Source organism: Meriones unguiculatus, chromosome 8 (genome assembly GCF_030254825.1).
Source record: "Meriones unguiculatus strain TT.TT164.6M chromosome 8, Bangor_MerUng_6.1, whole genome shotgun sequence".
Classification (NCBI taxonomy): domain Eukaryota; kingdom Metazoa; phylum Chordata; class Mammalia; order Rodentia; family Muridae; genus Meriones; species Meriones unguiculatus.
In genome coordinates this window covers 214,086-240,250 of record NC_083356.1, presented here as the reverse complement: position 1 = coordinate 240,250, position 26,165 = coordinate 214,086, and the positions used below count along the sequence as shown (strand labels likewise).

Below are 26,165 nucleotides of genomic sequence, written 5' to 3'. Positions count from 1 at the left end.
ACTTTCAGAGTTAGGCCTCTCCTTCTGCCATATAGGTCTTGGTAATTGAACTGAGATAGTAAGCCTTGGCAGCAAGCACCCTTATCCACTGAACCATCTTTTTGGCCCTTTTTATTAAAAAATTTACATTTATTTAGTGCGTGTTTGTTACATGCAAGCTACAGTGCATGTGAGAAGGTTAGAGGACAACTTGCAGGAGTTTGTCCTTTCCTTTGTAGATTCTAGGGATGAACGTAGGCTGTCAGCCCTGGTGGCAAGCTCCCTTGCAAGCAAAGCCACTTCACGTTATTTTTAGACAGGGTCTCTCACTGAACCTGGAGCTTACTGACTTGGCGAGATTAGCTGGCTGGTAAGATCCAGAAATCCTGTCTCCAGTTCTAGGATTAGTGTATGCAAGCATGTCTGGATTTGTATGTGGGTGATGTGAATGCAGATCATATGTTTGTGTGGAAAGCACTTTGCTATTGTTTTAAAAAATTAAAATCCCAGTTGTTCGATTTCAGCAATGAAGACTCAGGAGCCAGATGTTGGGGTGAAAACCTGCTAGCTCAGAGAAGCAAAGAAAGTACCCAGCTGACCTTCCACCCAGCTCACATCCCAGAAAGAAAAAGCCAAAAACTCCTTCTTAAAAAAATCTTCTCTCAATATCCATCCTGTCTATTAATCCTTGTCAGCTGCTTTCATGCTCTGCCTCTTGACCTTATTTTATCCTGTTTACAGAAAACTCTTGGATCAAAGGTGTGTGCTAGGGATGAGCTACACCACACCTATTTACATTAAAAAAAAATAAAACTTCTTAGGTTAAAGGTGTGTGTTAAGGCTGAGCACACCAAACAAGAAACAGGTTTTTACATTTCACAATGTTGGGGTTCACAATGGGAGCAAATATCCTTCAACAGTTTACCAACTGAACTATATGCTAGTCTCCATCCAGATCCTGTCTTTAAAAACCCCAAACTACAACACAATGAAAAGTGTAATGCCTTTGTTAGGAAATGAAAGCAAACTGAGTACAACTGGAAATGTCTGTAGTCCCAGGTGACTTGGAGGAAGTGAGGAGGCTCTCTTCAGTCCAGTAGTTCAATATAAGCTTGGGTAACAAAACAAAAAAAAGCAGAGTGGTAAACTCAGGAAGCCAAGGCAGGAGGATTTTGAGTTTGAGGCTAGCCTGGACTATGCACTCTCAAAAACAAACAAAAAAAGCTTTTATAAATTTAAGAAAGAATATCAAGGCTGGAGAGATGGCTCAGAGGTTAAGAGCACTGGCTGCTCTTCCAGAGGTCCTGAGTTCAATTTCTGGCAAACACATGGTAGCTCCCAACCATCTAAAATCGGATCTGGTGCCCTCTTCTGGCATGCAGGTATGTACATGCATATATGCAGATAGAGTGCTCATAGACATAAATAAAAAAAAAACAATGTCAGTAGGTCTCCTTTGTACAATGCATGTAGTAGGACATATGGGATATTGAATAGCTAGTTCAGTTTCCTTTTGTTTCTGCTGTTAATTGGAAAAAAAAGAATATTTGAAAAGACTCTACTAAACTTGTGCAGGGAAGAACTTCAAAAAGACAGAAAATATTCATTTGACTATGATAATATATTTTTAAGTAAGTCTAACTAGATCTGAATTACTCAACAAACTAGAAAAACTAAAGAAAACAAGACAAAAACGCTCCTGGTGTCATTATTTAGAAAGGATAGGTACATTCAATAAAGAGACGTTGGTGTTGATCTGCCAACTTGGATTACAGTAAGACCCTGTCTCAACAGAAAGTATCCAGCATTTGCATATGCCTTACACACACAGTGCTGGGTTGGCTATTTTGTTTTCAAAGAAACACACAATTCTGACTTTTCTTGAGATGGTGGGAGGGAGAAAATTGTCTATATTTAACCTCTATGTTAGAAATCACTAAAAGAGACAGGAAAGATTTTAGTATGGCAAAAGAGTTGGCTTAAAAAAGCTAGAACAGTGATTTAAATGGCCGAAGGGTGAAGGATGACATTTAAAAATGTACAGAGTGAAAAATAAGGTGTAATCTGATGGAAGAAGATTGGGCTGACAGAGTTAGGAAGGTAGATTTAGAGTTATGTTCTAAACTCAGCTTGTCATAAAAACTATATTCTTTAAAAGCATGGAAGATTTATAGAGCAGATTGAAAAAGGGTGATTGGAGGGTCCCGCAAATAAGTGACAGTAAGTGAGGAAAAACTCGGGGAATAAATAATCTAATTATAGAATAGTTTCACAGTTCACAGACTGATGGTGATTTCCCTTCTAATAATAAAAATAGGCAACTAAATTTGTTGAAGGAAAATATTCTTTATTTAAATAAAAACATGTTAAGATGACAAGAGTTACTAAAAGCTGAGATTTTCCTAAGATTTAAAAATGACTTCTGTTGGTACTTTAATTCTCAATGTCTCCATCAGTTTTTCTGACCTGAAGGGGGAAAAAAGATTGAAGTAGTATCATTTTCATAGCTTGAGGTGTTCCAGTAGCATTTAAAAACAGCCTTTTCTCCAGTCTGATCCGAAGTCCCCAGGACTTTCCCTGTATCCTACTGTGGGTTGAGGAGGAACAGAATAATATTAATTTTTTTTTCTGGACATTGAACCAGGACTGTGTATATACGAGGAAAGGGTATTATCACTGAGCTGAATTTCCAGACCAATGTTTTAATATTTTAATTAATTAGTTTTTGAGATGAGGTCTTATTCTGACTGGCCTAAACTGTCTATGTAGACCAGGTGGGACTTGAACACACAGAGACCTGTCTGCCTCTGCCTTTTCAGTTTGGGGGATTAGCACCACCACGAATCTTTTCAAGTTTAGATCACCATGTTAAAACTTTGATGTTAACCTAACCAAGATTACTTCACCTCTTCCCCAGGATTTGTAGCTGTTAGGATGTTTATCAGCCACAGCCTCTTGTAGGTCTCTTGAGTCACTATAGGAGAGAACCACAAAAAGAAAGTTAATAGGGAAGCAGGAATGGGGAATTGGTTGATATACTCAGTTCCAGGCAGACAGAATTACAGTATCCAACACAATTTAAATTAATTACTAAGGGTTATAGTAGAAATAATTTGATTTGTCTTTTGTTTTATATGGTTCCTTTATGCTTTCCCTTCTCCTGTGGTATGTGACTCCATCAGTGGTCTCTGTAATGCTTGTATGTGCTCCCCAAGCTTGTTTGGATAGGGACCCTGAGCTGTTTATAGATGGACCCCTTAAGTCTGAGAAGTTGGGTTTTTGTTCTTTATAGAATTATGAATGTTGTATATACAAGGCCTTGATGGAATACAGTCCCAAGTGAACTATTGAGAAGGAAAGTACACAGAGCCACACCCATTGTGTGTGTGTGTATGTGTGTATGTCTGTGTGTGAGAGGTCAGTGTTTGGTGTTTCTTCAATTGTTTTCCACCTTATTTAAAAAATGTAAAATTTTATGTATGTTGGTGTTTTGTCTGCATATATGTTTGTGCATCACATGTGTGCTTCATGACCATGGAGGCCAGATGATGATGTTGGATTCCTGGAATTAGAGTTACAGGTGGCTGTGATCTGCTGTGGGTGCTAGCAATCAAATCTGAGTCCTCGGGAAAAGCAGCAGGTGATAACTGCTAAGCTACCTCTTCCTCCCCTTGTTTTAAACTTTTAATTGTGTATGTGTGTAGGTCAGAAGTCAATTTATGGGAGTATTTCAAACACCAAATGGGTCTTGTGGATCAAACTCAGGCTCCCAGTCTTGGCACTCTTTACCCACTGAAACATCTCTGCAGACTTCCACATTATTATCATTATGTTATTGTTAGTTATATTATTTGATATGAAGTATCCTACTGAACCTAGAGCTTACTGATTTGGTTAGACTACCTGGCTACCAAATTCTAGGGGACCTCCTGTGTCTGCTTCCTCAGTGCTAGGATTATAGGCAAACACCAACATACCTGACTGCTTTTGTTGGCCTGGAATCTGAATTCAGGGCCTTATTTTTATGCAGCAAGAATTTGCCAACTGAGCTACTCCACAGATCTGACCACAAATCTTTTAAGTTAGTGACTGAAACTCAGGCATGTGAGCCTATGGCCTAGTGCCATCTTCCCTTTGAAAGTCCAACTTTAGGGATGGTGAGCTGGCTGAGTGAGCAAAAGTACATACTGCTAAGCCTTGCAACCTGAGTTTGAAACCCAGGATCCATGGGATGGAAGGAGAAAACTGGTGACAGCAGGTTGTCCTCTGACCTGCCCACATATGCTAAACAAGCAAAAACAAAACAAAACAAAACAAAATAAAAAACAAAGAGTCAAACTTACTAACTTGAATGATGGTGAAGAGCATATAATTTATCTTACCTTTCACAAACCAGCATTTTTGGAGCAAAAGTCTCAAGAACAAATGAAGGAAAATGATGCATATGATCTAGAAAGTAAACAAAGAAAAAGAAGAAACAATTGCTGAGCATTTTCAGGTTGTTGCAGAGAAAGCTAGCTGGTGGAGAGCCTTTCTTTAGTCTTCCTTCTATTGCAATTGCTGGGAAGTGACTGTTCTGCATTCAGTCCACCGCCTTACATTTAGGCATAAATATGTGATATTCTACCAGGGGAATGTGAATGTAAGTATCTTTTCAAATCAGGTGGTTAAAGGCACCACTCTCCTTTTGTGTCATCTTTGGAAGCTTAATGTAGAAGGTTGGCAGCTACAAGATTAAACAAGCTTGTATCCTCATTCTGTTATCATTGAATTTCTGTCTTACGGTTTTTATTACTGTGACAATGACAATGACAAAAGTAACTTGAGAAGGAAAGGGTGTATTTTGCTTATACTTCCAGGTAACAATCTACCATTAATGGAAGTCAGGACAGGATCCTGAAGACTTAAAACAGAGGCCATGGAGAAGTGTTGCTTGCTGGCTTGCTCAGCCTACTTCCTTGGAACACAGAACCACCAGCCTAGGATGGAACCACCCGCAATAGGCTGGATCCTCCAACATAAATCACTAATCAAGAAAATACCCTTCCATGCTTACCTACACTTTGATCTTAGGGAGGCTTTTGTTTCAATTGACATTCCTGCCTTTTGGATGACTCCAGCTTGTGCCAAGTTGACATAAAACTAGTCAACACAATGCTTGTACTGAGATTTTAAATTATGACATTAATGTAATTTACAGCTTATATGATGGGAAGAATTATTGTTCTGACACACATATTATTTTTATTGTTTTGTAGTGCTGGAGTTAGAACCTAGGACCTTGCACATGCAAGGCAAGTGCTATGCCCCTGGGCCACAACTCTTTTCAATATTCAATACTAAGTTTGATTATAGATAAGCATTTTAAAGCTGTATTTAAGAAATAACTTCCTTAGTAGCTGATTCTTCCTAGTTCAGACTGAAAGCAGGTGAGGTCTTATTTATTTTGGTTTTATTTATTTTTAAGACAGAGTTTCTTTATGTAGTCCTGGAGCTTTCTATGTAGAACAGGCTGGCCTAGAACTCACTGAAATCCTCCTGCCTCTGCCTCCTAAGTGTTGAGATTACAGGTAAGCCACAATGCCTGGCAAGATGGAAGACTCTTATATGTGAATTTAGATTTTAGCTAGATGACTTTAGAAAAAAGAATCAATAGTTTATTGAATACACTATTGCTTAAGGAATAATTGTTTATTGAGTACATTATTAAAGTACATAGAGGCTGGACAGTAACAACAGTACCCCTGTAGAACAAGGCTATGGGGTACATGGAGATGTGGGTGAGTTTATCTCCAGCTGAGAGAATGTACTTGTTTGGTTTGGGCCAATTTTCAATAGTTTCCTAGAGTGTAATTTGTACCATGTGAATAAAAACAGTTCAGATGTGCCAGTGTGTGTTACTAGGACCTTAGCGTGAGCTGCTTAGTCTAAATTTTCAGTTGCATAATCTCTGCCATGCAAAAAGTATGAGTGCCCTGGCTGAACAAGGTTCAGTCCTGGCCAAAGGCTGGGGCCATGGGATGCTGGCTTGTAACTCAGTTAGAAAGCTGTTTTTAACGAGGCCACCCTCTAGAGACAGGTGATATTCTTAGACTTAGAAATGTGATGTAGTGAAATGTTTCTGTGAGAGGAGCATGAAGCTTTATTACTATGTGCTAGTTCTAAGGCTTCTCTTCAAGGGTTCAGTTTCAGCCTTGCTCACCCACGTTCCAGACATCAGGGTCAGGAATCTGACTGCCAGCACTGCAGACGTTTTCATTTCCTTCAAAACTTGGGTGAGTGATCTTTTGAAGATTAAGTGGCTCTAAAACAAAGTAGAAAAGAAGGTCTTAGAGTAGAATAACAATTAAAAAGTTATCTGCTGTATTCTATTTGGACAAGGCTTCTACGTTGCTATGAGATGTGGGGATGTAGGAAGCGTGGAACTTGGTGCTACCTACCTGTCCTCAAATGAAAAGCTTACCGTCATCCACTGCGGTCCTGTTGACACAGTTGGCCTCATGTTCCTTGAGCCTTTTGATTGGGACCACATGACAAGCATTATATTTGCAGTTAGCCATCTTTTTAGCTATCTTTGGATTTTTCTAGAAGAAAAAAAAATTTGTTAGGTTTTGCCTGTTTTCCATCCTTCACTCATTTCTGAAAATGCTGAAGAGATGTTATGTCTCAACTTTAAGAACAACTAGTTTCTAGATTGGAAGCATAAAGCAAAACTGAAACTATCTTTTTATAGTCTGAAAACATTTTCCCGTCTTGTAATTTATAGTTACTGTTGGGGAAACTTACCTTTTTGCAGGATGCCAGATGGTATTGTAGCCTGCTGGCTGGTATCCTGTGGTTTGGATCATACGGACAGAGTTCTATGGATTCTAACTCCATTAGTCCTGAAAGGCAGGTTGGAAAAGAAAAGGTTACTACTTAAGATCAGGTTGTCTTGACATAGGCCTGTTTTCTATTCTTAAAAGCAATGTGGTGCTGCAGCTGGAGAAAGATGGCTCAGCTGTTAAGAATGGTTTCTGATCAATCTTGAAGCCTGGAGTACAGATCCCAGCACACTGGGTGACTGACAAATGCAAGGAATGCCCACGCCTTCTTCTTATCATCTGGGGATACTCAGAACACACATCACCCACACAGACATATTTGAATAACAAAAGCAATAGCTTAGCTAGTTAGACCATCAGGGAAAGCCTGCTTCTTTGTTTTGGGAAGCCAAAATTTAACATTATACAAACTCATGGGTTGCTTTTAATAGAGTGCTTACTTCCCAAATAGCAGGCAACATTAAGCAGGCAATATTAAGCAGGCAACATTAAGCAGGCAATATTAAGCAGGCAATATTAAGCAGGCAACATTAAGCAGGCAATATTAAGCAGGCAATATTAAGCAGGCAATATTAAGCAGGCAATATTTTTCCAGGTCTGGAAATTTCTCAGACCTGGATATGATTAAATTCAACATTTATGCACTAGAGAAAGCAAGGTTACTTTAGCGTTCATTACTGTACTTCATCTCTTAACTTTTCTAAAACTGAGCTACTAATTGTCAGATAAGTCAAGGTAACCACTGAGAAGAAATCAGAAGAACCACAATAGAAAGTCTGAGTTTCATTTACCTAAGAATACTAGCCTGAAATCTCTAAACTTGTGGGTATTAACATATGAAGACTCCTAGAAGTCAGCTAAAAATAAACCATCTCAAAGCTGCTGCATTTTCTGCCAGTAGAAGGCCCACTTTCCCCAATGGCTAGCTGTCTTTACCTATCCAAGCAGACATTCATTTTAAAGACTTCCAAGTTTCCAGGCAACAGCTAGAACTGAGATTTCTGCAAAGCAGTGATGTATAGTTTGGTAGTGGTGGTGGTGGTGGTGGTGGTGGTGGTGGTGGTGTGTGTGTGTGTGTGTGTGTGTGTCAGAAAAGATCAAGGCAGAAGCAATAGGGAAAGAAAAGTGCCTTATAATAGCGCATTTAAATTTGGCTGTGCACTATGCCTAGGGCATAGACAAAAAACGTAGACTGTTAAATGTCAGATTTTCCTGAGGGCATTTTGGTGATTAAATACAGGGATTTAGACTCAGGTAGCTTTTGTGATTTTCTTCTGTGGGGAATGGGGAGGTTGGTTTTTGGTTTTTTGAGACAGGGTTTCTCTGTGTAGCCTTGGCTTTCCTGAACTCGCCTTGTAGACCAGGCTGGTCAAATTCAGAGAGATCCGCCTGCCTCTGCCTTCCTGAGTGCTGGGGTTACAGGCATGTGCCACCATACCTGGTGCCAGGTTGATTCTTTATGGCTTTCACTGCATATTAAGGAATATATTAAAGCCATGGATACTTAATAAAGTGAATTGACTTTCTGGAAAATTAAAGCTTGTAAAAGCCACTACTATATACGATTATCTTTAGATTTAAAAAAAAAAAAGCTAATAGAGAAGGTGTTTTAATATCTGTATGTCGTGTTCAGAAAACCTGTTATTTTAACCCATGGCCAAGGAAAGCATGAATTTTGATTATTTTTAAGTCTGGTCTTAAAAAAACAAAGATTTTGGACAAAAATGATATTGGTTTGTTCATTAATCAAATAACTACATTTCCTACAGAGGGAGGCTATGACTATGATAGAGGCCATTTGGTGTAGTACGCCAGACCCCTTAAAGTCACCTTCACACTCTAAGCTAGCATAGGGCCCCAAGACTCACCTTATTCTCAAAACACTGTTCCTCAAAGGGAAGTGTCAATGAAAGAAGTTTGAGAAGACAAAAAGCACAGCGCCGTCTAGTTAACAAAGTGACTTAGCTTGCCGCCCAAGCTTTCTGTTCAGTTCCTCTCCTCCCACCATAGGTTCTACGTCTCTCAGAGGTTTGGAAAGTTTTGATGTCATAGTGAAGTCTTAGAGAAGTGATTGTTTAAGCCTGGTTGCACGTGGGAATCACCAGAAAGTTTTAAAGTGACGGATCCTTTAGTGCTGCTCCAGAACTATTGGATCAGGTCTTAAGAGAGCAGGCTGGCTGAGTGTGACTTTAAGAGTTCCGCAGGGGATTCTGGGTGGTAGTTACTAGGTTACTGTACCCTTGCTAGGCCTTGCTATGGGTTAATTGTTTTTCGAAGGGCTCTTCAAGTTCACAGAGGAAACTATGGTACAATCTTTTTAATGAATCCATAAAGACTGCATGTTGCCACAATAAATCCCATCTTTCAGCCTGCCCCTTTTCTTTATGGGGAGTCAAATATAGAATTCCATAGAAAGTGATAGGATAAACTCACTACACATTTAAAAGTCTATTTTTTAGGTGTTTTTTTTTTTTTTTGTTTTGTTTTGTTTTTGTTTTTTTGGTATACCTAATCCAATATAGCAGGTGCTGAGCTAAGCAGTCATGTGTAATAAATCATTTAATCACTCCCTAGTTGTATAAGGAATTACCATTTAATAGATTAGGAAAACCAACTCAGTGAGGATAGCCTACAGCTACAAGGCTTGCACATGTTTCAGTAGCATTATTAATATTGTTTGAAGTAATACATGTGGAACACTAAAATATCTGATGTGCAGCAAACAAGTAGGTTATCACTTTCCATAAATTAATCAGGGTAATACAAAAGCCCCATGAGATAGAAATTACTGTCAATATATTCCCCTCTTAAAGGTACATAAACTGGATCAACTGATAAATGGTGAGAGTTGAGATATAATTCAAACCACCTGGGACCAGCACCTGTGCTCTTAGCCACTAAATCATGAGACTCAGCTCACTGTACTGAGTTACATTAATCAAGAGTTTAATTCTGACTGATAGCAAACTGTGGTTTCCTCTATATCAGCTGCAGGCTGGTTGTTGCCAGGCTCCAGCTCTTTTATTGGAGGTGGGTGGGAATATAATATGAAATGGGACTCTTTTCTTTCACCCCAACCCAGGATTTTGAACTCATGTGGAACCTCTGGATATGGAAAAAAAAATGGGATTATTAAACAGTAGAGGAAAAGACTGTGGGAAGGAAGTAGCTGCAAAGACATTGCAGATTAGCACTTCCCCTGGAGCTTTTCCTTTCTGTGTTGAAAGAAACTTGAAGTTGAAAGCTTCTTTAGGTAGAGGGCTGAGGCTTGGTTGGAATATAAGAATCATCTCATTCAAACAACTAAGATTCAAGAATCATTACTAATTTTCTCTTGCTAATTAATTTGCCTCTAAAAAAGAGGCAAATTATTAGTCTTAATAATTCAGTAAGTTATTAGTATTATGTCTTTGATTTTCAAGATAGGTTCTCATGTTGGTTAGGCTGTGTCAAAGATGACCTTGAACTTCTGATTCTTCTGCCTCTACCTCCTGAGTGCTGGTTAATTACCATGCCTGGTTTTATGTGGTGCTGGGGATCAAACCTAGGACTTCATATATGCTGGGACAACATTCTATCAATCAAGTCACAACCCTAGCCTTTAGTAAGTTTTATAACCAGGATATTTGCTGAATGGATGCTGTGTCTAAGAGGTGTTGTGGATGGGTGTTTCTCAGATGTGTTCCCTGGGACGTTTGTTCCAAGACCTCCTTAGGTAACTAGAAATTCGGGTTCCTACTACAGGTTTACCAATCCAAATACCTGAGGACAAGGACTGATCTCAGTTTGTTATGTAAAAGCTTTTAGATTTTTACATTCCACCTTGTAGAGAAGCTCTTTAAGCAGGAAGGTAAACTATTCAAAAGAGCCCCAGGAAGTCTCTGAAACTGACTAAATTTACTAGGTCCCCTCCCCAGAATAAGCAATAAAACCTGAACGAGTCCCCCCTAAGAAGAGAGAGCCCAGCTGCAAAGAAGACTCTGAGACTAGACTGGTTGTCTGGCTGAAGCAGAAGCCAGCAGAATTGCCTGGTTTAGAACTGCTGAGGTATCTGGAAAAGGTACTCTCTACCCAGTTGAACTCCCTGAGGTTGTGCAGCGTGCTCCAGGTTCCCAGTTTTGTGAGTGTCACCCATGGTGGGTTGGGTTCTGGTGATGTAGCTGCCTGAGTTATTTCTGCTTCTGTAAGTAACCCGTCACCCATAGTCCTGTGAGCAACCTCAGTAGAGCCCATTGGCTCATCAAGCTGGACTTTGGTTTATTGTGTGTTCCCTATCTGCGGCGAGCAGACGTGTGTTGCATCTCCCCCGGGGCAAGTTTTGTTACACAACGCTATTTCTTTACACCTTTAAATGCCATTGTTCTCAGACTTGAGGGCGCATTGGAGTCACCCAGAGAACTTGTTATAGATGTGTTAGGGGCTCAGGGGCTGTGAGTTAGGTTCTAGCACCCACCCACCTGTAACTTTAGCTCCAGGGGATCAGATGCCCTCCTCTGGCCTCCTTTGTTATGTATTTGAGTGTATATATACACACACACAAATAAAAATAAATCTTTAAAACAACAACAAGAACAACAACAACAAAACAAAGTATGCTCAACCTACCTAAAGATTTTGGGCTTAGTAGGTCTTGAGTGAAGTCAAAGAATTTGCATGTCTAAATAAGTGTCTTTTAAAATATTTCATTTTATTTTTTTGTAGTATCTAACAAGTTTCCAGGTACTGCTGCTACTGCTGGATCACACAGAAACACTGCACTAGATACTGCAAAGGATATGAATATGAGGTATTATACCTGTCATTAGGGAGGAACACATGATGTGGGTGGGGAGAGAAGGCATATGCTTAAAAATATAACAAGGAAGCTAATCCCAGTACACTGGAGGTGGAAGCAGGAGATCAGAGGTCCAAGGCCATCCGGCTCACAAGACTTTTTCTCAACCCTCCCAACCGTTTATACACAGGGTAGAAAAGAACATGGCGTCGACTGGACTAGTTAGAAGGAGGTGGGCTCACCGGGGTTGTAGAGGGTTCTCGGGCCTAAGGGTCAGTGGAAAACAGGCATTCGTGGTGGGGATATAGTATAGAGGTGTATGGGGCTGGTAGTAGATACTTGTTTGGTATATTCTTTGTCTGGGAACTTGGGTAAGGCCAAAACGGTTGGTGCTGCATTGTGAGGAGCCTTGAAAGCCTGTTTCTTTCCTCAGCTTCCACCCACTTCTTAACAAAGGGCTGCACACCAGAAAGAGGAAGTCTCCTGTGCTGAGGGTGCAGGAGGAAGCACAGAGGACTCTGAAGGCCTGTGACCATCATGACTGCTATCCCCCATGAGCCAATTGCAGAAGCAACCGGAAGACTGCTGCACCAACCAGGCTGGGTCCTTTTACACAGAGGGTGTTGCCACCCAGGCCGAGAATATTTGGGGCGGTTGGTTTTGCTCTCCGGATGCTCCTCTCTCTCGGTGGCCATCATGTCTTTGACCTCTGCCTACCAGCATAAATTAGCAGAGAAACTCACTATCCTGAATGACAGGGGCCAGGGAGTTCTTATCCGAATGTACAACATCAAGAAGGTAAGCACGGGTCATTCTAGCAGGTCAGGACAGGAGTCTGGAGGCTTGCAGGCCCAGTAGTCAAGCTCCCTCTTTTTCTCTGCTGCTTTCAGCCACTCAGACAATATAGGTCCCAAAAGGAGGGAGAGGGAGGCTTCTTTTCAAGGCTTGCCCTTTCTAGGTATGATTCTTGCCTTTCTGAGGGCATTATCTTTTCGCTAGGACTGAGGGGTAGGGGTGGGAACAGGGTGAGAATATTTGTGTTCTGAGTGATTTGGATAAGGGTCTGAGATCTAGAGTTTGGAGTTTATTTATTGCTAATTCCTCTACTTTTTGAGATTTCAAGTTGGGTCATGGCAAAAATTTTGTGTGTTTGTGTGTGTGTTTGTGTGTGTAATCATTTCCCTAAAAGGGAAATTTTGTTTTAAAGGAGGTGTCTTCTAAAGTACTTTGGGATGTGAATTTTCTGTGTTATGTGCTTAGGAGAGTAACTATGAAATTGGGCAAAGCTGATGCCAAGAGGTAAGCCAGGGCCTGATAAGGAGGCAAAGATAAAGGTGGGTAATTGTGAGACTATCCTGGGAGAGAAAGAAGGACTTATGGGAAGAAACATAAGTGTATTTTGTAGTAAAGCAGCAGGAATATTGTTTCTGGGTACTCACGTCATTTGTAAAAGCCTCTTGGGATGTGATCCTCACATACTGGATGGAACGGTGACACTGAGCTTTATATAAAGTCCAAGTTCTGATCAGTCACTTTTCACTACTTCCGGCTTCAGAGGAGGGGCTGGGAAGCAGCTTCCTCTCTGTGTTAGAGCCACGCCTTTGCTAAGACAGGATGCCAGGTTGTTAGCTCTGAAGGGTGCTGGTTCACTGTCTGGAATGAACTGGCTTCTAATCTCCTGTCATGCTTTTATAATGAAATCTCAGACTGCCATTCCCAAGAGAGATAGTGGGAGTGAAAGATGCAGGCAGAGTCCGGTATCTGAGTGGAAATACAGTATGGTGGTTTTATTTTATTTTTGTCTGTGCAGACCTGTTCAGATCCAAAATCCAAGCCACCTTTCTTACTGGAAAAGTCCATGGAATCATGTCTCAAGTACATCAACAAGAAATTCCCCAACATAGATGTCCGAAACGGCACGGTGAGAACGTGGGCCTGTTTTCCCCTTTTCTGTAACATGATTCTTACACGGCAGATTCTTGAAGATTCTCTACTTTTGGCTACTTATATGTAAGTGTGGCCATTTCATAGTTTTCCTAGGCTTCAGGTATTGAGGATTATAAGCTCTGATGATGGTCTCCCATGATGAGTTGGAGCACAGCCTTGCAGCCAAGTCCATGAGGACACTGGTACAGAGAAGCAGCTCCACCAGCCTTGCAGGACATCTTTTACCATAGTTCTTGGTACCATGTTGCTTTGCTGCTGGATGCTATGCATTCAGTGGTATATCCTGCATGTAGTGCAATGCTAGTTCTAGATTTCTTACAATTTATACACAGAGTATCTTTATACTCTGCTTCTTTTCCCATTGATTTATATGGCAAACCTCTTCAACTGTAAGGAAACTGAAAATATCCTTTCAACTAACCTTTTGATTGTAGTAAGAATCACACGCAGCCACCCAATCCAGATAGGAAATTTCTCTTTAGAGACTAGAGAACGCTGGTGAGCCTCTGGTTCCTCTCCCGCATGTTCACCCATAGAATAATGACTGGGTAATAGGCTGGAGGGATGGCTCAGTGGTTAAGAATATTTGGGTTGTACTCCTAGTTTTTAGTTACTTGTATTAGTTATCCAAGTAACTAAAATCACTTTTTTTATTTTACATGTTTATTTTTTATTTACATGTCTTGTTTGATTTGTGTTTCAGCAACATTTAGGACCAGTGCATCGTGAAAAAGCTGAGATAATTAGATTCCTCACCAACTATTACCAATCATTTGTGGATGTCATGGAATTTCGGGTGAGTCCTCTGTAGCCAGGGTTGGTCAGTGGCTGAGACTTTTTAGTAGGTGTTCATTTGTGTTGATTGATGCAAATTCTTGAAAGCAAAAAGGGTGAAGGCACTGATACGCAATGCTGTCTAAGCTATATTGTTAATGAATGATACATGAAATGCTGTATTTTTTACTTCAAGAGACACAGAAGGTGGATGTGGTCAGTGGCACACACCTAGAGCCCCGGAACTTAGGTAGAGGGCTGGGAGACTCAGAAGGTCAAAGTCATCTTCAGCTGCCTATTGAGGTCTAGGCTAGCCTGTGTAACCCTGTTTCAAAAACAACAAAACAAAACAAAATATAAACTTACATCAAATACTATTAATATATTCACACTAAGTATTTAGAATATTATGCGTCAGATACCAAAATTAAATACATTTGGTGATGGACTATGGCTGGGTTCAGTTTCCTGAGCCATAGTTTTCCCAATTTTTAAAACATACTTATTTCTGTATGTGTGTTATGTGTGCACTTGCAGGCATGTGTGTGGCAGGAAGTGGGAGTGAAGGTCAGAGGACAACTTCCGGAGATTGGTTCTCTCCTTGCAGGTCCTATTTGTTTCTGCTACTGTGCTTTATAAACCAGGCCAGCTGTGGAGTTCTGTAATTACAGATGTGTGCCACTACATCTGTGGGTTTAAGAGATAGACCCTGGGTCATCAGACTTGTAAGACTAGTGCCTTTACCCACTAGTGTAAACTGTGTATATTGTATGTGTGTGTAGGAGTGTGAATGTGTATGTGTCATGACATGTGTGTGCGGGAGTTGATTCTGTTTCTGCCCTTTTGAGCCGTTTCTCTGGTCCCCCTTTCAGTTTTTATTTTGTTACACGTACCATAAAATTTACTGTCTTAACCATTCTAAGTGTACAATTCAGTGATATTAAATGTATTCATAATGCACTACTGTTTTTCATGTAAAATTGACATTTTCAATGCTTTAAACAACAGTTTCTCATTTTTCCTGTTTCATGGTGCTTGAACAAACATTCTGTTTGTTTTTATGACTTTAAGTATGCTGTTTTGTATAAATGGTCCCTTTTTTTCTTTTGTGATTGGTTTATATAACTTAGTAGGATATGCTAAGTTCATTCATGTGTTAGAATATTGAAGAATTTCCTTCTTTTTTAAAAAAATTATTCATTTATCCCATATACAGTGTTCTGCATGAACACCAGAAGAAGGCACCAGATCTCATTATACACGGTTGAGCCACTATATGATTGCTGGGAATTAAACTCAGGTCCTCTGGAAGAGCAGACAGTGCTCTTAACCTTTGAGCTATCTCTCTAGCCCTGAATTTCTCCTTTTCAAGGCAGAACAATATTCTATTCTGTGGGTATCCTCGACTTTGCTTCCCTATTTATCCATCAGTGAACACTCTGTTGCCTCCATGTTTTAGCTGTTTTGACTAATACTTCTATGAACTGGCTGTCCAACTGCCTTTCAGATCTTAACTTTAATTCTTCTTTATATATTCATTTGTGAAGCTGTTAGATTTTTTTTTGAGACAGGGTCTCTCTGTGTAGCCCTGGCTATCCTATAACTCATTCTGTAGACCAGGCTGGCCTCAAAAAAAAAAAAATTCTTAGAGATTTGCCTGCCTCAGCCTCTGCTAGGATTATAGGTGTGCACCACTGCACCTGGCGATTATGGGAAGTTCTTTTTGAAACTTCTTTATTATTATCACGTCTGTATGGTGTGTGTGAACGTGAGTGTCCATGTACATGGAGGTCAGAGTACAACTTTAGAGTTGGTTGCTATCTCGTTTTGTTTTGTTTTGTTTTGTTTTCTGTAGTGGCTGTACCTTTTAATTGACTACTAACAGTACACAAGGATACAATTTCTTAGTATTCTGATATTCTGATCAACAACTGTTGCCTTTTGTTTTTTGTATAGTGAGTGTCAAGCCTAAAGTTTCATGAATACCAGGCACAGTTCTACTACTTAGCCACACCCTTGCTTCATTGTTTTTGTAATTTATGTCCTGTTAATGTGTGATGTAGAGTATCTTTTATTGTTTTTATTGGACATTTATATATCTTTTTTGAGAAATATCTCCTTCAACTTCTTTATACATTTTTGAATCGGTTTTGTTTAGTTTTTGTTGTTGAGTGTTAGGAGTTTTCTACATGGGCCACACCCTTTTGCATTAGTATTTCCTCCCATATTTTATTATAAACATATTAAAAATTTCCGAAGATATGTCTGGCATGGTGATACACACCCTTAATCACTCTTGAGGCAGAGGCAGAGGCAGAGGCAGAGGCAGAGGCAGAGGCAGAGGCAGAGGCAGAGGCAGAGGCAGAGGCAGAGGCAGAGGCAGAGGCAGAGGCAGACAGATCTCCAAGTTTGAGGCCAGCCTGGTCTACATAGTAAGAACCTGTTTGAACTACTCTCCTCCCAAAAGTCAATGCAGTGCTGGTTCATCTCTAATCTGAAAATCTGAACTTTAGAATATTGTAAAATATGAATTTCTTGATAATTGACATGACTGCTGTAAGTCTGACATATGTGACCAGTTATAGTCAAAATAAAAAAAAATACATAAAATTATCTTTAGGTTATGTGTTACTTTTCTGATAAGACGCCATGACCCAGGCAATGTATAGAAGATACTGTTGCAGAGGAAGAGTCCATTACAGCAAAGGAGGCATGGGAATTGGGAGGAAGGAGCAATGGGAGAGATCACATTGTTAATAGTAATTCCACTCAGAGCCATACAGGCCATGAACATGAGGTATTCATGAAACATAAATGTGTTTAGATTTGGGTTCCATCTCCAAGATATTTTATATATATATGAAAACATTTGCAAAAAATCTGAGATAGACAAAGTATGAGACACTTTTGGTCCTAAGCGTTTTGGATCAGAGATGTTAACTTGCATAATAAATGCTGCTTTTCTTCTGGATCTTTTAATTGCTAATATTTCACCATATTGCTTGTCACTCACTTTTCCTCCAAACCACTTTACTTATTTGCAGACATCAGGACATTTTCTTTCCAAAATATTTTAGCATACATCTGCTAAGGACAGGAATATTTTCTTACATAATCCTGCTATAATTATTGTACTGAAGAAATATAATATTCCACAATACTATTGGCTAATACAGGGACCATATTTTCACTTGTTTTGTTATAATTCTTTCTTTTGTCTTTTATGACCTGATCTTTTGAAAGTTGTTCAGAATATGTCTCAGTTTGTATTTGGCTTGTTGATAAAAGCTTTCAGTAGCTGTAACATATAAATGATATTTTGTTTGGATATTAAAGGATAATCATTTACTGATTTTAGGAATTAAGGAAACATTAAAAATCATTCATACAACATTCTAAGTTGCAAATTGATAATGCCTTTCAAAACTGAAAAATTAATGAAATAATTATATTTCTAGAACTTGTCTTAAGGAAACAAAAGTCCCTAAAGATACATGTACAAGAATATACTCTGTTGCATTGTTTGTAATAGTGTCAAGTTGATAATTGATATAGCCAATATAAACACAGATTCAGTTAGAAGCTCAGGATATATGACTATAAACAAATAATTATGCAATTGTTAAAGATGATAACATGTTTGCATTAGTGGGCATGCAAAAACATCCTTCACATATTGTTTAATGTGAAGAGAAAATGACAATATAGCTTAAGATGTAATCGTCTCTAACGTGTATATTTACATAGATAAATATGCATATACAGAAGATTGGAATTTCTGAATCATGGGATTATGAGTATTTTAAAAACATGAAGGTAGAAGGGGCTAGAGAGATGGCTTAGTGGTTAAGAGCACTTGTTGCTCTTTCAGAGGCCCTGGGTTTGGTTCAGAGTATCTATAACTTCAGTTACAGGGGTCTAACACCGTCATGGCCTCCACAGGCACCTGCACCTGTGCACACATAGCGCACATGCATACACTCAGGCACACACATATACTTATAAAATGATTTTTTTTTTAATTGGGGGAAAGGGGATGGCTCAGTGGGTAATTACTTAGCATACAAGTGTGAGGATATGAGTTCAGATTCCCAGAACCCAGGTAAAGCCTGTACACAGGGTTTCTCTGTTGTAGCATTGGCTGCCCTGGACTTACTTTGTAGTCTAGGCCTCAAACTCAAAATCCACCTGCCTCTGCCTCCTTAAGTGCTGGGATCACAGGTGTGCACCACTGTGCCCAGCTCATAGTGTGCCTTTACTCCTGATGCTCCTATGTTGCAGGATATTTGATCTCATTGTGAACCCTGAGACTGTGAACTGTAAAACCCTGTTTATTGTTTGGGTTTGTTGAGCCCTAATAATAAATACCTTTACTCCTAAAATTTTCTGTTGTAAACAGGTGATTATGGCTAATACAGCCATAAATTTATAGGAATGTAATTTGATACAGCAGTGTAAAACACAGATTAACATTCCTCCAGCCTCAGAAACAAACTGTAAAGTAAAGAATGCTAAAAATATTGAAAGGTATTATTGAGAACAGTCACAGACTGTCTAGGTTGTCCATAAGCAGGACATAACAGGTATTGGTCTTTCAAAAGTACAACTGCCCTACCTGTAAAATGGCTAATCAGGCATAAAATATAAAAATAAAAAATTTTTCAAATAATATTTAACAAAGGCACACTTGCCTTACTGGCATGAAATGAAAAATGTGTTTTCTTAAACCACATGATTTAAATCATATTAGAATGTTAGACTGTAGATTGCCACATGGCCCATGCCACCTTGGAATCAGTTTTTGAGTTTTCTTCTTAAATAAAAAGAATAGGGCTGGAGAAATGGCTCAGAGGTTAAGAGTACTGGCTGATCTTCCAAAGGCCCTAAGTTCAATTCCCGGCAACCACATGGTAGCTCACAATCATCTATGGGGAAATCTGATGCCCTCTTCTGGCGAGAAGGTAGAACACTCTATACATAATAAATAAATTTTTAAAAAAATAGTAAAAAGAATATTTTTGTTGTTTGTTACTAAAATCACAGTTATGAGATTTAAACTGTTTTAAGTAAATTCAAAGGGTTACTACAGGTCCAACTTGTTTTCTAAGAGCTGGAGGCAGAAGAGTTTGAAGGGGAAGTGGTAGCCCATGCCTTTAACCCCAGCAGAGAGAGGCCCTTCTTTTCTCCCTGCTGTCTTAAATACCCCTCAAATCACTTGGATACTGAGCTGCCATGGGCTATATCTAAGCAGAGGTTCTAGGTTATAGCCATGAATCATCCTTGGTTGGAGTATCAGTCTCAGGAAAGACCCCTGTGCCCAGATTTTTTGGTTCTGTTGCTCTCCTTGTGGAGCTCCTGTCTGCTCCAGGTCCCACTATCTCCTTCTTCTTTCATCGGATTCCTTGCACTCTGCCCAAAGATTGATTAAGAGTCTCAGCATCTGCCTTGATACACTGCTGGGTAGAGTCTTTCAGAGACCCTCTGTGGTAGGCTCCTGTCCTGTTTCCTGTTTTCTCCTTCCAAAGTCCACCCTGTTTGTCTTTCTGAATGAAGACTGATCATCCTCCCCAGGGACCTTCTTCTTGCTTAGCTTCTTTAGGTGTACAGATTTGGTATGTTTATCCTATATTCTAGGTCTAGTATCCACTTATAAGAGTATATACCGTGTGTGTCTTTCTGCTTCTGGGATACCTCCTTCAGGATGATCTTTTCTAGTTCCCACCATTTGCCTGCAAATTTCATAATTTCCTTGTTTTTAATAGCGGAGTAGTATTCCATGTGTAAGAGTACCACAATTCTGTATCCATTTCTCAGTTGAGGGACATCTGGGTTTTTTTCCAGGTTCTGGCTATTATGAATAAAGCTGCTACTAACATGGTTGAACAAATGTCTTTGTTGTGTACTTGAGCATATTTTGGATTTATGCCTAGGAGTGGTATAGCTGGATCTTGAGGAAGCGCTATTCCTAACTGTCTGAGAAAGTGCCAGATTGATTTTCAAAGTGGTTGTACAAGTTTATATTCCCACCAGCAATGGAGGAGGGTTCCCCTTTCTCCACATCCTCTCTAGCATGTGTTGTCACTTGAGTTTTTGGTCTTGGCCATTCTGATGGGTGTAAGGTGAAATCTCAGGGTTGTTTTGATTTGCATCTCCCTGATAACTAAGGATGTTGAGCATTTCTTTAAGTGTTTCTCTGCCATTTGATATTCCTCTATTGAGAATTCTCTGTTTAGCTCTGTACCCCATTTTTAATTGGATTATTTGGTTTGTTGGTTTTTAACTTCTCAAATTCTTTATATATATTCTGGATATTAGCTGTCTGTCAGATATATGGTTGGTGAAGATCCCTTCCCAATCTATAGGCTGTTGTTTTGTTCTGACATCAGTGTCCTTTGCTTTACAGAAGCTTTTCAGTTTCATGAGGTCCTATTTATTGATCGTTGCTCTTAGAGACTGTGCTGTTGGTGTTCTGTTCAGGAAGTTGTCTCCTGTGCCAATGAGTTCAAGGCTCTTCCCTACTTTTTCTTCTAACAGATTTAGTGTGTCTGTTTTTTTTTTTAACTGTCTTTTTTAAAAAAAGATTAATTTATTATTTATACAACATTCTGTCTGCACACCAGATCTTAGTATAGATGGTTATGAGCCATTATGTGGTTGCCAGGAATTGAACCCAGGATGTTTGGAAGAACAGCGAGTGTTCTTAACCTCTGAAACACCTCTCCAGCCCCCGTGTGTCTGGTTTTATGTTGAGGTCTTTGATCCACTTAGAATTTAGTTTTGTGCAGGGTGATAAATATGGATCTATTTGTATTTTTCTACATGGAGACATCCAGTTAGACCAGCACCATTTTTGAAGAGGCTATCTTTTTTCCATTGTATTGTTTTGGCTTCTTTGTCAAAAATCAAGTATCCATAGGTGTGTGGGTTTATTTCTGGGTCTTCTATTCAATTCCATTGTCCACTGTTCTGTTTCTATATCAGTGCCATGCAGTTTTATTACTGTTGCTCTATAATACAGCTTGAGATCAGGGATGGAGATACCTCCAGAAGATATGTTATTGTACAGGATTATTTTAGCAATTCTGGGTTTTTATTTTTCCATATGAAATTGAGAATTGTTCTTTCAAGTTCTGTAAAGAATTTTGTTGGTATTTTGATGGGAGTTGCATTGAATCTATAGATTTCTTTTGGCAGGATGGCCATTTTCACTATATTAATCCTGCTGATCCATGAGCATGGGAGATCTTTCTATCTTCTGATATCTTCTTCAATTTCTTTCTTCAGAGACTTTTTTTTTTAATACAGGTCTTTTACATGCTCGGTTAGAGTCACACCAAGGTACTTTATATTATTTGTGGCTATTGTAAAGGGTATTGTTTCCCTAATTTCTTTCTCAGCCCTTTTGTCTTTTGTATACAGGAGGGCTACTGATTTTTTTGAGTTAATTTTGTGTTCAGCCAAGTTGCTGAAGGCATTTATCAGCTGTAGGAGTTCTCTGGTAGAAGTTTTTGGGTCACTCATGTATACTATCATATTATCTGCTAACAGTGATACTTTGACTTCTTCTTTTCCAATGTGTATTCCCTTGATCTCCTTTAGTTATCTTATTGCTCTAGCTAGGACTTCAAGTACTATATTGAAGAGATATGGAGAGAGTGGGCAGCCTTGCCTTGTCCCTGATTTCAGTGGGATTGATTTAAGTTTCTCTCTGTTTAGTTTGATGTTGGCTATGGGCTTTCTGTATATGCCTTTACTATGTTTAGGTATGTGCCTTGTATACCGATCTCTCCAAAACTTTAAATATGAATGGGTGTGGGATTTTGTCAAATGCTTTTTTGACATCTAAGGAGATGATCATGTGTTTTTTTGTTTTTTTTTTTTTTTCTCCTTATGTTTGTTTGTGTGGTGGATTACATTGATGGATTTCCATATATTGAACCACCCCTACATGCCTGGGTTAAAACCTAATTGGTTGTGGTGGATGATATCTTTCATGTGTTCTTGGATTTGGTTTGTGAGTATTTTATTGAGTATTTTTGAGTCAATGTTCATAAGAGAGATAGGTCTGAAATTCCCCTTTTTTGTTGGGTCTTTGTGTGATTTAGGTATCAAGGTTACTGTGGCCTCATTGAATGAGTTTGGCAATGTTCCTTCTGTCTCTATTTCATGGAATAGTTTGAAGAGTATTGCCATCAGCTCCTCTTTGAAGGTCTGGTAGAATTCTGCGCTGAAACCATCTGGCCCTGGGCATTTTTTTGGCAGCGATACTTTTGATGACTGCTTCTATTTCCTTGGGGGATATAGGACTGTTTAATCTATTTACCTGATCTTGGTTTACCTTTGGTAAATGGAATCTAGCAAGAAAATTGTCCATTTCCTTTAGATTTTCAAATTTTGTGGCATGTAGGCTTTTGTATTAAGACCTAATGATTGTTTGGATTTCCTTAGTGTCTGTTGTTATGTCCCGCTTTTTGTTTTTGATTTTGCTGATTTAGATAGTTTCTCTCTGCCTTTTAGTTAGTTTGGCTAAGGGTTTGTCTATTTTGTTGATTTTTCTCAAAGGATCAGCTCTTGGTTTCATTGATTCTTTGAATTGTTTTACTTCTTTCTAATTTATTGATTTCAGCCCTGAGTTTCCAACTCTCTGTTCCTCTTGAGTGTGTCTGCTTCTTTTTTTCTAGGGCTTTCAGGTGTGCTGTTAAGTTGATTGTATGAGATGTCTCAAACTTCTTTCTGAAGGTACTTAGTGCTATGAACTTTCCTCTTAGCCCTGCTCTCATTGTGTCCCATAAATTTGGGTAAGTTGTGCCTTCATTTTCATTGAATTTTAGGAAATCTTTAATTTCTTTTTTTTATTTCTTCCCTGATCCAGCTGTTGTTAAGTAGAGAGTTGTTTAGTTTCCATGCATGTGTAGGCTTTTTGTTATTTATGTTGTTGTTGAGCTCTAGTTTTAGGATATAAGGGGTTATTTCAATCTTTTTGTATCTGTTGAGGCTAGATTTGTGTCTGACTATATGGTCAATTTTGAGAAGGTTCCATGGGATGCTGAGAAGAACATATACTCTTTTGGGTTTGGGTGAAAGGTGCTGTAGAAATCTGTTAAGTCCATTTGATTTAGGACCTCTTTAAGTGTCTTTATTTCCCCTACTTAGCTTCTGTCTAGATGACCTGTCCCTTGGTGAGAGTGGGAATATTGAAATCTCCCACTATTAAGGTGTTGGGAGTGATGTGTGATTTGAGCTTTAATAATGTTTCATTTATAAATGCAGGTGCTCTGGTATTTGGGGCATAAATGTTCTGGATTGTGATTTCTTCGTGGTAGATTTTTTCTTTGATGAGAATGAAGTGTCCCTACTCATCTTTCTTGATTAATTTTGGTTGAAAGTCTATTTTATTAGATATTAGGATAGCTACCCCAGCTTGTTTTCTGGGTCCATTTTCTTAAAAAACCTTTTCCCAGCCCTTTACTCTGAGGTAGTGTTTATCTTTGTTGCAGAGGTGATTTCTTGGGTGCTGCAGGATGTTGGATCCTGTTTCAGCATTCTGTTAGTCTGTATCTTTTTATTGGAGAACTGAGTCCATTGATGTTGATAGATAATAGTGACCAACGTGTGTTAGTTCCTTTTATTGTGGAGTTGGTGGTGATAGTGTGTTTGTGTGCTTGTTTTCTTTTGATCTTTTGTTGTGAGGTTATCTATGTAGTGTGTTTTCTTGGCTGTAGTTGATTTCATTAGATTGGAGTTTTCCTTCTACTATCTTCTGTAGGGCTGTGTTGCTGTGTAGGTATTTTTTAAGTTAGTTTTGTCATGAAATATTTTGTTTTCTCCATGTATGTTGATTGAAAGCTTTGCTGAGTATAGTAGTCTGATTTGACATATGTGTTCTCTTAGAGTCTGCATGACATCTTTCCAGGCCCTTCTGGCTTTCATGGTTTCTGTTGAAAAGTCTGGTGTGATTCTGATAGGTCTACCATTGTATGTTACTTGGCCTTTTTCCCTTGATGCTTTTAATATTTTTTCTTTGTTCTTTAGATTAAGTGTTTTGACTATTATGTGACGTGAGAAGTTTCTTTTCTAGTCTAGTCTCTTTGGTGTTCTGTAAGCCTCTTGTATGTTTCAGCCTCTTGTATCTTTAAGTTTGGAAATTTTTCTTCTATGATTTTCTTGAAAATATTTTCTGGACCTTGGAGCCTGGAATCTTCTTTTTCGTCTATTTCTATTATTCTAAGATTTCGTCTTTTCATGGCATCCTTGATTTCTTGGATGTTTTGTGTTTGGGACTTTTCCAATTTTATTTTTTCTTTGAGAGATGTGTCAGTTTCTGCAATTGTATCTTCAGTGCCTGAGATTCTCTCTTCCATCTCTTGTATTCTGTTGGTGATGCTTATCCTTGTGGTTTCTGACCTTTTCTCTAAGTTCTCCAGCTCCAGGTTTTTCTCTGTTTATGTTTTCTTTATTGATTCTAATTCTGTTTTCATGTCTTGAACCATTTCTTTCATCTGTTTGAATGTGGATTCCTGTCTTTCCATGATGGCATCTATTTTTTTATTCATTTTTCACTTCAAGTGCCTCGATTTGTGTGGCTATAGTTGCCTGTATTTCTTTAAGAGCTCTGTTCATTTCCTCTTTATGTACCTTTATTTGTGTGGCTATATCTTTGAGAATTTTGTTTGTTTCCTCTTTATATCCCTCTAGTAACTCAGTAGGTGTAGCTTTAAAATCATTATCCTGTGTTTTCAATGAATTAAATTATCCATTGATTTTGGGGGTTGTTGGTGAAGCCATGATGTCCTGATTTTTGTTGGATATGTTCTTATGCCTGCCTCTAGCCAGCTGATGGTCAGTAGCTTTTGCTATTTATTACTACAGACTGGGTCCGTCTGTCTCTGGAGTCTGGAGTATGCTTCAGGAAGATGAGAGAGGTCCCCTGGTTTGAGAGTGGGTTTTGGTGTTTCAGATGCAGCTCAGGGAGGAAGGCTGCAGGCGCAAGTGCAGAAGCTCAACAGTGTGCGTGGAGGTGTGCCTGTCTGGAAGGGTGGAGTGAAAGGAGAAGCAAGGACAAGTGTAGGTTGTGGTGCAGGCATTGTTTGCGAGGGCGTGGGCAGGTGTCTGAATGGCTCAGTGACTCACAGGCCTGTCTCCTGTATTGTGCTCCACGCGCTCAGATCTGCCTGAGCTGCACCATCTTGGCTCCAGGAATTGTTTGCCTGAACTCTGCTGAGAGTACTACAGAACTGGGGTTTCAATGTTGAGAAAGCTGTCCCAGAGATCCCTTTTTGCCTACAGTAGGGGTGTGGGTGGGAGGGATCCAATGTGTGGCTGCTAGGGTAGAGGAACCCGGACCTGGGCTCTGTTCACACTTTGTTGCAGAAGCACTCATTCAAGGGTGTGTGAAGCAAGCGAACTCACTCGCAGGCTTGTATTGTATGGAGGGCCCACACACACTCACTCGCAGGTGGCTGTGCAAAGTGCAGAGGGCCCACAAACACACTCGCAGGCATAAGTGGTAGTCTCAGAGAACCCACAGTTTTCTACTCTCAGATTTGGGTCCCCTGTTTGGCCATTAGAGTAAGGAGGCTGGGGTTATGCGCTCCTTGCCACAGCGCAAAGGTGCAGCTGATAGTTCAGCACTTTCAGGCCCTGGAGGCATCCACTGGGGCAGGGGTTGGGGCTGGGTCTGGATCCAATCTGTCCCAGCTCAAGGATTGTCCCCTCTAGCCCAGGAAGCCTCAAAGTTGATGCTCTGTCTTCAGCCACTCATCCACTTATCAGTTTTGGAGTTTTGGATCTTCTGCCCTTCAGAAACGGTGCACACTGGTTGCCGCCATCTTTGAGAGACCTGAAATGTTTTAAAAATTAAAATCTCA

At 39.5% G+C, this 26,165-nt stretch overlaps 2 protein-coding genes across 3 annotated transcripts in view; one reads left to right on the top strand and one right to left on the bottom strand.

The window, feature by feature from the left end:
* Positions 1-2,305: 2,305 nt before the first annotated feature.
* On the bottom strand, positions 2,306-13,117 carry LOC110557598 (gametocyte-specific factor 1-like). 2 transcript variants are annotated; one of them, XM_021652088.2, is made up of 7 exons: positions 13,017-13,117; positions 6,766-6,863; positions 6,443-6,563; positions 6,182-6,283; positions 4,362-4,428; positions 2,886-2,953; positions 2,306-2,445 (listed from the first exon to the last, which is right to left on the bottom strand). In XM_021652088.2, the coding sequence occupies exons 2-7, from the start codon at positions 6,856-6,858 to the stop codon at positions 2,432-2,434; spliced, it is 465 nt and encodes a 154-aa protein (XP_021507763.1). In that variant the 5' UTR covers positions 6,859-6,863; positions 13,017-13,117; the 3' UTR covers positions 2,306-2,431. The 2 variants fall into 2 exon arrangements, with proteins under 2 accessions (XP_021507763.1, XP_060244457.1); XM_060388474.1 differs by lacking the exon at positions 13,017-13,117 and adding an exon at positions 8,672-8,840 and having other exon boundaries at positions 2,334-2,445.
* The window catches only part of Nckap1l (NCK associated protein 1 like), a 56,171-nt gene continuing 42,212 nt past the window's right edge, over positions 12,207-26,165 (top strand). Inside the window, exons 1-3 of the mRNA XM_021652085.2 lie at positions 12,207-12,375; positions 13,388-13,498; positions 14,228-14,320. Of these exons, the coding sequence (XP_021507760.1) occupies positions 12,274-12,375; positions 13,388-13,498; positions 14,228-14,320 (306 nt within the window). The 5' untranslated portion in view covers positions 12,207-12,273. The remainder of the gene's footprint in view (positions 12,376-13,387; positions 13,499-14,227; positions 14,321-26,165) is intronic.